The sequence below is a fragment of the Pinus tabuliformis genome, chromosome 5_1 (genome assembly GCF_031772625.1).
Source record: "Pinus tabuliformis cultivar Carrire ecotype Pingquan chromosome 5_1, CPIR1, whole genome shotgun sequence".
Taxonomy (NCBI): Eukaryota; Viridiplantae; Streptophyta; class Pinopsida; order Pinales; family Pinaceae; genus Pinus; species Pinus tabuliformis.
Genome location: NC_142305.1, coordinates 912,653,493 through 912,667,585, shown reverse-complemented (window position 1 = coordinate 912,667,585; position 14,093 = coordinate 912,653,493). Strand labels below are relative to the sequence as shown.

General features: G+C 40.5%; 1 protein-coding gene across 1 annotated transcript in view; it reads left to right on the top strand.

Annotated features, from left to right (window-relative positions):
• The window catches only part of LOC149167779 (methionine aminopeptidase 2B-like), a 299,021-nt gene that overhangs the window by 218,768 nt on the left and 66,160 nt on the right, over window positions 1-14,093 (top strand). Inside the window, exons 10-11 of the mRNA XM_089433147.1 lie at window positions 8,506-8,649; window positions 8,833-9,050. Of these exons, the coding sequence (XP_089289273.1) occupies window positions 8,506-8,649; window positions 8,833-9,050 (362 nt within the window). The remainder of the gene's footprint in view (window positions 1-8,505; window positions 8,650-8,832; window positions 9,051-14,093) is intronic.

Genomic DNA, 14,093 nt, shown 5'->3' with positions numbered 1-14,093 from the left:
GCTTTTCCCTTTCTTCCAGAATTTTTCTTTTTGTAGCCTCAAGCTATGAAGAATTCTCTGTTTGTAGGCTTCGGATGCATATTCCCCCCACATCAGGGGCCTCCAATCTCCCCAATGCTTCCTCCACAGAATTAAGTTCTTCTTCTTCCCTTAATTTCTTCTGAAGAGACCACTGGATAGTAGCTTTTTTAACCCTCGCTAGATTTTCAACAAAATGAGTTGCAATAGACAAACCCATATTAGTATTGTAAGGGCTCCACTTTTTCGAGACGAGATTATAAAATTTCTCGTCTTCTAACCTAGAGGCATTAAATTTAAAAGGGCTTGCAGGTTTCTAAAGCCCCCCTTTCAATTCCAAGAAAGCATGATGATGATCAGTTACATCGCTAGTCTCGATCCATTGCCGAAATAGAGGATCCATTCCATCAATGATTCAACCATAAGGAGACGGTCAAGAGGCTTAGCAATCATCGCCTCCCCGGATCGTCTGTTCCTCTAGGGGGGTTTATACTGAATCAAGTCCACATTAATGTGCTTGTTCATCACCAAAAGGCATGTGAAATAATCTGTAAGGGAGTTCATGTGAGCATGTGTACCCCAGACTTTAGAAGTGTTGATCGAGAAGTTAAGGTCCCCTCCTACCATTAAATTATCAGACTTCATGAAGGATTTTCCCATTCACTGATCTTAGAAAGGGACCCAATCTTGACAGGGTCCAGAGATATTTACCACTATGAATTCCATCCCCAACTCTGAGGAGAAAATGTCTGCGTCCAGGACTGAGTCAAATACCCAAGAAAAGTAAACTTTGATCATTTTAGTGTTGAAAACCAGGGCCAAACCCTTAGATCGACCCCTCACATCTGATCCAAAAAAATACTAGCCTGAAAAAGAGGGAAGCTAGAACCTGGGAAATTTTGCCCCCATCACCTAGTGTTTCTTGAAGGAAAAGCATGTTTGGATTCTCATTTTGGCTTTTTCTAGAAGTTTCACCCCTGATTAGATTAACATCCATTAATATTTTAATTTTCCTAAGTTTGGACTTGGGAACCCCATTAAAAATATTAATTATTTTAATAAAATCAATTCTGAGTGGAATTTCCCAAAACACTTTCTGGGTTCTTTGGAATACCTTTGCACAAGCCTCGTGCAAAATTTGAGGCTTAGAGCACATCCGATACTACCCCAAATCAACTCTCCCTCTTAGCGAGGAATGTGCTCTAGCAATACACTGCCTCTCTGCATACTGCTCTGACTCTGAAACATTGTCTCTGCGCTGTTGATGCTTGACACGCTGTCCATCAATCACTGCACTACTGCTGCTACTGTACTGCTCCCTTTGACACTACCACTGTCAATGCTACATCTATAGTACAACTCCCTCTGCATCCGTGCTGTCGCTGGTCCTGCCGTCCAACACTGCATCTGCATTGCATCCTGCTATTGAAACGAATTTTTAATCATACCCAATTGCTCTCTGAATTGAGTAAACTTAGCTCTTCCGAGAGCCTTTCTGAGTATATTGGCCACCTACTCTCCTGTGGGAACATACTGTAGCTGTACTGCTCCACGCTGAACACAGTCTCTGATAAAGTGACAACAAATATCTATATGTTTCGATCAATCATGAAATACTGGATTCTCAGAGAGTTTGATGCAACTTTGATTATCACAGTAAACCTTGGTCGCCTCCATCCTTTTCCTGAATAGGCCCACAAGCAATTTTCTGAGCCATATGGCTTCGCATGTAGCTACGTTGGTTGCCATATACTCTGCCTATGCTGAACTTAGTGCTACCGATTTCTGCTTCCTGCTGCACCAAGATATCATCCCTGATCCAACAATGAAGCAGTACCCAATACCTTTTCGGTCCATTGAATTACTTGCCCAATCTTGGTGAAACCATTCAAGCTGATATCCTTCCCTCTAGAGTACTTCAATCCATATCCGATTGTTCCTTGTACATACCTAAGTATGTGTCTTGCTATTGCCCAATGCACTCTTTTTGGTTCCACCATGAACTGACTAAGAGTGTTGACCAGATACATAGGCGACCTAATGAGCTGTCTGTACAAGGTGGGATCTACTTCTTTATCCTTTGATGCATCTATTTTCTTCCAGTTGGTGATCATGGGAGTAGCCATGGGTCAACAATCCTGCATTCTGAATCTCTTCAGAATCTCTGTAGCATATCTTCCTTGACCAAGGAAGATCTCCCCATTCTTCTGCCAAACTTCCAACCCCAGAAAATAATGCGTCAATCCCAAGTCCTTCATGTTGAATTCGACTTCAAGATTCTTCTTGCAGTTTTGGATGAGACTAGATGATCCTATTAGAAACAGGTCTTCTATATAAAGCGCCAAAATAAGTGGCTCATTCTCTACCAATAAATAATAGAGATTGGGATCAGCCTCACTCTTGACAAATCCCAACTGCTGCAAGTAACTATCAATTCGACCATACCATGCTCTAGGTGCTTGCTTGAGCCCGTATAGGGCTTTCTTTAACCAGCAAACATGAGTCTTCTTCTCATGAGTTTCAAAGCCTTTGGGTTGTTCTATATACACCTCTTCTTCGATCACCTCGTTCAAGAATGTTGTCTTGACGTCCATCTACTGAATCTCCCATCCCATTTGAGCTGCTAGGGATATAACAGATCTGATAGAGGTGTAACGAGCAACTGGGGCGAAGGTCTCTTCATAGTCTATCCCTTCTTCTAAGCATACCCCTTTGCCACAAACCTTGCCTTGTACTTCTCTATGCTGGCATCTGCACATACTTGATCTTAGATCCATCGTGAACGTACAACTGATCTATTTTCTGGTCTAGGTACTACTTCCCATAAATCATTCGGCATGATTGAGTTGTACTCTTTGACCATGGCATCCACCCATACTTGGTGTTGAACAACTTCCTAAAAGCTAGAGGGTTCTCCAACCTGAGCTAACAATGCTTGGTATCTATCTGGTTGTCTGCGCTGCCTTTTCTCGGCTCTAGGAGCTCCAACAAACTCCTTTGCATCCCTCAATGCCTGCTGCACTTCTCTGCTCATTCTACCACTGGTGGTGGGAGGCTCAACTAATTCTTCGTCCTGATCTTGTTGTTCCGTCTGTTGAGAAGCATCTGCATTTCCTCCCTCTGAGGAAATACTAGTACTGGTCACCATACTTGTTCCAGGTGTATTCTCTCCTCCCTATCCTTCTTACTGCCCCTGCTTCTCTTGGACTAATGGGACATCCACTGACTGATCTTTTGCAGGCATTTCGCGAGATGTTCTGAAAGCTCTCTTTTCCATGAACTTTGCATCTTGTCTTACTACGATCTTCCTGCTGATTGGAATGTAGATTCTATATACCTTTGAGGTCTCGCTGTATCCTACGAGATACCCCTTCTCTGCAGTTTGATCGAGTTTGTTGCGCTTCTCGTCTGGAATGTGGCAATAGGCCATGCTTCCGAATATCCTGTGATGTCTGACTTCTGGCTTCTTCCCTGTGAATACTCCTTCGAACGTTCTCTTCCCCAATGCTTTATGAGGAGTTCTATTCTAGATATATACTGCTGTGTTGCAAGCTTCTGCCCATAGATACCTAGGTAGATCCTGATCATACAACATGGCCTTGGCTGCCCCAACAATAGTTTGGTTCTTCCTTTCTACCACTCCGTTCTGCTCCAGATTATATGGAGTTGTCCACTCTCTTTTGATGCCCTCCTTTGCACAGAAATGTGTGAAATCCTTGTTTGTATATTCTCCACTGTTATCTGAATGCAATATCTTTATCTTTTTCCCTGTCATATTTTCAACAAGAGCCTTGAACTCTCGAAAACGATCAAGGACCTCATCTTTGGTTTGTAAAAAATAGATCTAGGTTTTTCTGGAGTGATCACCAATAAAAGTGATGAAGTATTCGCCACCACTAAGAGTCCTTGTGGACATAGGACCACAGATATCTGAGTGTATTAATCCTAATACATCCTTTGCTCTATTGTTACTTCTGGGAAATGCTGCTTTAGCGTACTTTCTTAGTACATGTCCTCTGCATAAGTCGTCATGTTCATTGCTTAGGACTAGTACCCCTGTAACAGTCTCTCTGAGCATCCTCAGTGCTCCATGGTGTAAGTGCCCCATTCGCCTGTGCCATAATTCATTTCGCTCCTTCTCACCATTATAGTTGTTGCCTATCAGTGCCATTGGTGATTCGAGTTGCAACCTATATAACTTGTTGCTTCGAACCCCAATTTGCTTTTTCCTCTTCCAACCTGGATGCTTATTGTATACTTTCTTCCTGACGAAGTATACATCATATCCCTTGTCCTGTAACCGGGACACTGAAATTAGATTAATCCCTAATCTTGGCACATGTAGAACATTGGTGGCTTGAATGTCGGCCCCTGCTTCTGTCTGAAAAGCTATGGTGCCTCTCACTACTAGAGTACATTTAGTTCTATTTCCCATTGTTATTTGGAAGTCCATCTGTTCTTCTTGATAGCTAGAGAAATGTTCTTGTACTCCAGTTATATGAGTTGAAGTCCCGTTGTCAATGTATTGAGCATTCGTTGATGCTGAATTAGCTAAGCATGCAAATTCTTCATCTAATCTGGTAGATAAGTCTGGAATATTTTGAGTATCCATATTGTGCCAATTTCTGACGCTAACATATCCCAACAACTGTTGTAGGAAAAACTACGTCTCACTTGAATTAATCCTCCTTGCTGAATCTTCTGTTGCACTGTTCCTTCTACCACTGATGAATTTCGACTGGAAAAGACTTACCTCTCTGTCGGCTCACTCAGAGAGAGTTTTCCCACGAAATCCAATCTCTTTGGTTTGAATTGCTCAATCCTCTGGGAGATTCAAATTTCTGCCCTTGCAGGAATTTCGAATTCCCTTCTTTTCTCAATGTTGGATCTTCCGGCTTTTCTTTTCTGCTTCCCTGTAGCTCTGATACCATGTGAAAATTTCTAAAATGGAAATCCTACTGCAGTGATTAATATGACTTCTACTTATTACTTCAGAGATAAGTTATCTACTGTATTCTTACGACAAATATCAAAACATATTCTATTGCAACCTTCACAATTAAAACCTTGCAGAAACTAAATGTAAGTAAAATGGCAACACATATACAAACACAATGACACAGTTATTTTTGGACAATTGTCCCCGGAAAAACCCAATGTGGGAAAACGATGCAACAAGTGAGGGTTTTATTATTCTTCAGTAAAAATCAACATGTACGAAATTTCACTTAGTATAGCACTGAGAAATATTTACAGACATTCCTGAACAAGTATTTGACCCGAGAGAGAGGTTCCTTCACCCTCTGTGTCTGTCTGGCTTGCCCAACGTCAATTTCTCTGGCCTCTGAAGTGGCCTACGCAGTGCCTGCGTCACTCAAGCCAGCGCTGCCTCTCCCAGTGTCAATCTACCCAACATTGTTCCTTATGCTACTATGTGTCTTCGTCCTTGTCTCCTTGACTGATGCTAAACCCTCTCTGTCTCTCCTCCACCTGCAACTCTCCCTCTGAATGATTTTATTTTGCCGAACTTCGACCAGTGAGAAAATCGATTTCTCTTGGGCCACTGAGTATTTGCCTAGTGCATTTTCCAAATGACCCTCAGGCCCCTTCTTATATCTTCCTATTGGGCAACCAATGACCTAGATTAAAACATAATCAAAGGCCTAGATTGTTTTGACTTGATCCATGGCTTTTTCTAGAAGTTTCGCCCCTGATTAGATTAATATTCATTAATATTTTAATTTTCCTAAGTTTGGACTTAGGAACCTCATTAAAAATATTAATTATTTTAATAAAATCACTTTTGGGTGGAATTTCCCAAAACACTTTTTGGGTTTGGAATACCTGTGCCCAAGCCTCCTAGCAAAATTTGAGGCTTAGAGCACATCCAATGCTACTCCAAATCAACATGATCAACTCTCTGTATGTCTTCCAAATGACCCTCAAGCCTCCTTAAATAATCTTCTTGTTGACATTTAACGACCCATATTAGAAGCTAATCAATGGTTAAAATCATTTATGCTTGATCCTCGTCTTCTTCTAGAATTTACACCCACAGTTAGATTAATACCCATTAGTTATTTTAATTTCCTAAGTTTAGACTTAGGGTCCCATTAAAAATAATTAATTATTTTAATAAAATTGTCTCCAAGTGGAATTTCCCAAAATGCTTTCTGGGTTTTGGAATACATGTGCCCAAGCCTCCTTGCAAAATTTGAGACTTAGAGCACATATGATGCTACCAGAAATCAACACAAAAGCCATTGCCAATTTGTTGAAGAATTTATTAGACAATTAATAGAGTGAGGAGGGGAGGTACTGAGAGGAGGGATGATCATAGAAGATGGAGCGTTGACCTCCAGACTTACTTGTGTTCCTGCAACCAACGAATCATCACTCGCATCTTCAAAGCTCGGAACCTTCGCCACCAATGCTAGATGATTGGTTTGCAAAACATGAGTTGAGGGCACCCTTGTCATATTTGGTTTTTCACTTGGTAGCGACCCTCGATTTTGTTCTGCGCGAAGAGCCACTGTGCCTTTTTTTACTTATGAAGGGAAGGGAGCAATCCCTCATGACATGCGCATGGCAATGGCACCTTCGACACCTGAAGGGTATACCTTCATAATCTATAGACTGGCGATGAAAAATTCCCTTGTAACACAGGTCTAGATATGCATATAACTCCACACATGGGTCCAAATTGACCAGCACTCTTGGCATATTCGTGATTCTAGTGGTCATGAACGACATATTTGCTTCCAAAAAGACCCCCAATTTGTTCCCTATGGCTCTAAACACGTCCATCAACTATAATTGTGGGTGAAGAGCACAGAGTCTGACCCGTCCAAGTGCACTATCAAGTCTTTCACGACTTGCATCAAATAAAGGGTTCCATAGCTTCATCAACACAAGTGAGGAGTCAATACTCCAATTTTTCCCTAGAACCCAAGATAGAACATCAACTGAGCCAAAATTAAGCATGAACCAACCATGAGCCAAAATACTTACCTTTGGAACCACGTCTAGGGATTTTCCCATTCTTTGTTGATACAATCGCACAAGAAATCTGCTGAGAAATGTTGCCTTCGGGGTTGTCCAACCACCACTAGCTCCGCCATGGTCATTACTTCTCCCAGTTGGACATCCTCCCCAAGCGCCAACTTCTGGTTATCACACTTTATTTTAGCACACCGACCCTTCTTTCTCTTATTTCCTATGCAGGTTTGTTCTTCAAAGTTCAGAATGCGCCTAAACACCATTAGCTTCCACGGAATTCACCTGCTTGCCTTTAGAGTCCAGACCCCGTCCCTCACCTCCAACTGGAACAGACTCAGCTATGTTTGTTCCTCCAGGGTTTTCTCCAAGAAATCCCAGTGAAATGCTACCTATGGGGATATCTTTCAGAGCAAGACCACCGCTACTAGAAAACCCCATATCCAGCAACACCTCCTGAAAACACTCCTCCTGGGTGTGATCAAAACCCACAGAAGAAATCCTTACAGTCTGTTGCTGCACGATCGACAGTCACCACACGAAAAATGTCCGATATGCAGATCAGCTAAAAAGAGGCCAAAAACTTGCCCATTGCAAGGAAGGATACCTAAGTCCGCTTCGTCAGCTACACATGAAGACCTAGACACCAAAACATCCCCCCAAGACTGTATGTTGAGACACCTGTAGTTAGAGACTGATGGGATTTCAACCATGTAAAGCCTGAAGCTGAGGCGAACCCATGTTATCCAACAAGGAAACACCAGCAGCATCCCGAGCCTCGACTGTGCCTGGCTCATCTCTTTTTTGGTGTTATGAACTGTTCGTTGTGAGTTTTTCTTGGGATTTTCTTTTACCCATGACATATATGCATTAATATATGACAAATTTACTACAGAGAAAGAATAAATACATTATTGCATGATAAATTTCTCTCTAATCTGAAATGTGCATGATAAAGTTACTACTGATAGAAATAACCTTGTCATTTTCCCTGAGGTTTAAAACATAAGTCCTACATCTACAAAATCAGGCAGCACTACTTTTACTGTAACCTTGTGTTTTTTTTTGGACTTTTAACTTGTTGAGTGGAAACAGAAATTGTATACCACTTCCAACTCTTGGTTGTTATGGCCTGCCATTTGAGAAGTATTGTTCAAAATTTTATATTCGAGGAAGATGGTCTGTACACATGATTTGAATGTGATCTGTTTAGATAGTTTGTGTGGTTTCTGTTTATTTTCTACTTGTTTATTGCACGAGGCCTGAATATATGCAAAGTGGAAGGACATCTAACTTTGGATTGCTTGAGGATAATTTGTTAGGGGCATTGTATTATTATTTATATGCCTTTGAAATACAGGATCAACTATATTCTGTTACTATAAAATATCATCGTATTGTCATGATCCTTGTTTTTTATTGAAGTTAAAGATATTCTGTGCTACATGTTTAGATGGAACTTCTAACACCCTTTTGTTTTCTCTGTTGTAGTCAAAAGTATCCGGAATTTGAATGGGCATAGCATTGGACCATATCAGATTCATGCTGGAAAGTCTGTCCCTATTGTTAAAGGGGGAGAGGCAACGAAGATGGAAGAGGGGGAGTTCTTTGCTATTGAAACATTTGGTTCAACAGGTTTCTATATCTCCATTGTACTATATCATGTAGAAATTGATTTTTTTACTCTTAAAATCCTATGCATTATAGAAATCGTGCTCTCACTAAATTATGGTGTGCTTCAGTTGCTGATAAAAATCATATACCAAGATATGCTTGCATATCATTCTAAGAAATATTAATGCAATTTATTCTCCCCAGGAAAAGGCTATGTCAGGGAAGACTTGGAATGCAGCCATTATATGAAAAACTTTGATGTTGGGCATGTGCCATTGAGGTTACCCCGTGCAAAACAACTTCTGGCGACAATAGATAAACACTTTTCAACATTGGCCTTCTGTCGACGATATCTGGATCGTGTGGGAGAATCAAAATATTTGATGGGGCTGAAAAACTTATGTGATGCAGGAATTGTTCAGGTTTGTTGGCGTTTAAATGATTTTTGTTTTCCTTTCTCTTAAAAATATGTAAAATGTTCGCTATTTGCCGACCTGTATTTCACAGTGCTTTCTAATGTATGGAATGGTTTTAATGCATTATTTTGTTCGTGCCTTAGTTTAGTATCACTTTTCGGAACTATATGTTTCAAGATTAGAACTTCGGCCATTTTCAGCATTCCATGTGTTGGAATGCTGCAAAAGAGCGAAGAGTTTGTGATTTTCGAAAACTTCTGTCTCCCATTAATTCATCCTGAAATGGCAGTGGCATCATATTGTTTGTGTTGAGTCCAGTTGCTACAGCTGTGCTTTCCTGTTCTTTTGTATGGTACATGCTACACAATGAAAATTTCAAAGTCATCCTGAACTGTAATCGATCATCATATAATTAGTCATCCATCTTGGTACTTTCTGGGTGGAAAAATTGGAGGAATTGGCTTGCAAGGCACATTTTAGGGGTAGGTTCCATTTTTATGATTTGTGGTCTGGACACTTTCAGAGCCAGTTTGAGGCATCAAAAGGTACTTTTAAGGGTTAAAATTTTGCGAGATTAGCTTCTAACTCACTAACATTGTTCTACATTGAAATCTTTCAAACAATGCAAAAAATCACCTCAATCTGTGTTTGTCTGTGGAGGTTATGCCTTCTGCAAGTTGACCTAGCTCATTTACCACCATGGTATTGAGTGGATGGCATGATGTAGTGTAATTCATATGAAATATCGTTAAAGCCAAAGAAGATAAGAAAATAGAGAGAGAAACCCAAGAAAGATGTCTTTGGTAAAAGAAAATAGAGAGGTATGTTGACTTGCCTGTTCAAGGGGCCAACCTCCAAGAGCAATGCTCTAAATATAATCACAATTCTTGACAAAATATTACATAACCTTCTACTCAATATATATATCTATCTATAAAAAATATTAATTACTTATGGTTCTACTTATAATGAGAGCCTACTAACTAATGGGCCACATAAGGGGGATCTGCGACCTCTAATCCGACAGCTCACAGTCCATTTCGGGCACTTAACTTACACGTTGATGAACCGCCCAAAAAAGTGGTTTCCTCTCTCCTCCGCCGTGCCACGCGTTAGTCAATGTATGGATTCGGGCGGAGCCCGTCCAATACCGCTTACTGCTTGAAGCCCGCCCGAAATACCGCTTACTGCCCTTCTTTTCGGAACTCAAAAGGTTCATTTGTTTGATTTATAAATCCGTCGGGTCTGCTAAAGGCCTTTGCGCCTGTTTTAAGTCCTTCAGCGTTAGTTTATTGCGATGCGATAAAATAATGCGATGCGATGAACTCTAAGGGTTTTTATGTTTAAAAAGACATTTTCCCTTAAGTCCCATTTATAGAAGAATTTGCCTCCTTTTCAAAGGACAAAGGCAAATTTCTTTTTGCGATAACTTCTTCATCCGAAGTCCATTTTATCTATTCAAATTGCAGTAGATTCAGAATGAAAAGATCTACACAATGAGACTATTTCCAAGAGCAGCCCTTAACTTTCATTTTCCTCTGTGAGGAACATTTTAGACTTAGAAGTCTATCCAAGATCCATTTTGGATCACGCCTTCCCACTAAAAGAACTTTTGGTCTCCAAAACACTGATATACTGATTTGAACAGTAAATGAGAGTAACAACACCCTCTTCTTTCAGCCTCCATACATTTGCCTCTACATAATGCCTCTGAACCAAAGTCTCTGACCACTTTCCTTCCTAGATGTGCTGGTCCTTCTGGGAAGAATTGTCTTCCTTCTTGACTTCATGCAAAACTCCTGCTGAGATGGTTATAGAAGGTAGTTTGAACTTCTCTTCCTTGATCATTGATCCAAGGTGGCTCAAACCAATGTGAAGTTACATCTGCTTCACAATATTTTCATTTGTACCTGTTTGACAAGTTGTCAACAACAACTGTTAACAACAACAAAAATACAGACAACAACTGGATGGCCTAAACTCCTGCTTCAACAAAAGAAAACAGATTTTACATCTTGTGAACACCTCCATGTTTTACATCTGCATACAAATGATGGACTAGATAACAAACCCACAAAACATGCCTTTAAAACAACTGACCCTTCAAGTCAGACATGTAGGAAAAGATGTCAAGGATTCTATTCAAAAGATGAAACACTTCATCATTATTTGCATCTTGGAGACCACATCAACTTTTCTCAAGTCAATATTGACATTACATGCATGCCAAAGCAATCAACCTTGCAAGTTAATTACACATACATGTTCAAATACAAGGAAATCATCAGCATCCCTGTGTTCATGCATATTAAGCTCATGCATGCATTTCATCCTTCAATTTTCGCTTAAGCACATTGTACTTTCGAAGCTGAACTGAATATAATGTTGCAGCAATAAAGTGAGTCTCCTACTCAACTTTTTCCATTCACCTTCTTGGTAAAATCATGCAACTTGCATTCCGTTAACAAAGAAATGCAAATAGATGCATCAATAGACATGCAATCTTATTTGGATAAGATCTCTAAACATTTCTTACCAATCCATTTCAAAGGTGCTACCTTTGTTTGCACATTAGCATCAACATGTGAATCATCCCGAAACACATCATTCATGGAGACTTCCTTTCCATTTCTGCCATCTTCTCTTTCCACTTTCTTCAACTTCTGTGGAAGCATTGTTGGATTCAGAGTCCAACACCTTTCAGCAAGATGCCCTTGCTTATGGCAGTAAGTGCAACACATGTGCATCCTCTTGACAGTGTGATTTGCCTTGTCCAATGGACCTTTGGCTTCTTGCTTCCTTTCCTTCAAAAGTTTCCTGTATGTGGCCATTCTCTTCCAACATCTAGAAACATTATGGTTATCCAAACCACAAAAGGAACATGCAATTCTTTTCCCATATCTATGTGGAAATTTATCATGCTTTGCAAAATCAAAAGGAATATGGTTAGAACCAGATTTATACCTTTCTCTTTCACCTTTATTGCCTTCATGAGGAGGTGAATCAAATGAAGAAGTGGCTCCCTTTGGAACACCATCAATCTCTTCAAGGCTGTTAGAGTTTCCACAACTCTCTAGTTCAAGTGTGTGCTTTGAACACTTGCATCCTGCAAGTGATGTTTCAAGCTATTGCATTCCTCCTGAATCCAATCTTCACACTCTTGAGGTAGAAGACCTGCAATGCAACTCCTTCTTGGAGCTGTCTCAATAGCCTTCATGGTAGCTTTGGAACTTTCTCCATAAGACTGTCCATAGCCAAGACCCAAATATTTAGGCCTTTCCTCAACTATTATTGGCTCAACAATACCTTGTGCATGTCTTCCCAAGCCCTTTCCTTCATAGCACATCTTGGACATTAGCTTGGAACCTATGCCTCTGGTATGTTTTTCAAAAGAACCAATATAAGCATTCTTAGAAGAATTTGAAGACAAACAGGAATGGTTTACCTCTTCTTCAAGTTGATACTTGACTAAGGCTTCTTTGGCAACAAAGAGTTGTGTCTCCAACTCATGCATCATTTTCAGGTTCATATTTGCAATATGAAGTTGCCTCCATTTCCTGCAATTTGTTAGAAAGCATCTGCTTCTCTTCCTCCACGGAATTCAACTGCTCTCTAAGTATGCTACTCTTCCTTCCATCTTCATACATTTCCCTCACCTTGTCCATCATGATGAACAAGTTTTGCTTCATGTCTCCATCAAAGAATCTTGTGATGAAGGAGGAATTTGAGGACTCACTTGTAGAAGTTGTCATTATCAAAATGAACAAAAGAACTTCAAACAAGATTAAACAAGAGCTTATTCAAGCAACCTTTTGCAACAAACCTCTTGTGCTTTAAGGATGGCCTTGAGGTCCTTTGGGATAAGAAGAATGCCTTCAACCCTTCTTCTTTTTTGTCCTCTCCTGGACTTAACTAACAATAGCTTTCCCTTCACCTTTGCAAACTCAAACAATAGTCAGTGTGCAAACATGCATACAATCAACTAGACAATCAATCCTTGACTGCCCAAACACCTTTCAGACAAGAAATCTTTGCTCTGTCAATCAAGCATTCTGCTTCATGATACCACTTGCTTTGGTATAACCAGATTTGATATCACCTTCCTAAAGGTGGGGTTAACTAATCTTAAGCTCTGATACCACCTGATCTGAAAATGGGGCCTAAAGGCTTCTTGTCAAGCTTACAAGAACCTCTCCCACTTCCAAAGCTTATATATTCCCAAGATCTTATGATTAACCAATTGCGGAATTAGAAAGTGCTTGAAATAGATGTATGCTAGTGTTTGTTTTTAAACTGTTTATGTGTTTTAAGTTTATTTGCTTGAACTGATATAAAACATATAACAGCTACTAAAGCAACAAATACAATGCAACAACAAGCAATCACACATAACAGCAAATGTAATATGGAGTTCACCCAAAACTCTTGGGCTACGTCTCCTTGAGCTCTAGTCAACTCAATTAGGTTCTCTGGGATTATGGCTTAAATTATTTTACAGTCTCCACGCTCAACTCCATTGGTTTACACTGAACCTATGGGTTTAGAATGCCATCTTACCCCTCTGGCTATCCTCACTCTGCAGACAGATCTAGGCTTCTCTGGACTTAACTCCTTCAATCAGCGCTCTAAGCGATCTTGCTCTAGCTTGCACCAACTCCCTCAGAATCCTCTTAACTATCTCTAGAATGCCTTCTTTTATCTTCAGCACACTCTGGACACCAGCAACAACTAATCATTTCGACTCTTTGCTGTTCTGCAACTTCACTACAGCTCCATGGCTCTTAGAAGTCTACTGTGAGCTCTCTGGCTCTGGGCTCTGGCTTTGGCTCTGGCTCTAGCTCTTTGGCTTCTGCTCTGGCTCTCTCTGAGCTTCTCTCAGCCTCTGCATGCCTCTCTAGTTCGCTTGACCTCCAAGCGACTCTCGACAACCTTCTAGCGACCTTTTTTAGTCCTCCAGCTCTCTTTCTGCAATTGTGCGCTCTATGCATTTGTAACACATCGGTTATAGTCTTCCATCATGGAAAACTCCACTGTTCACCACAAGAATCC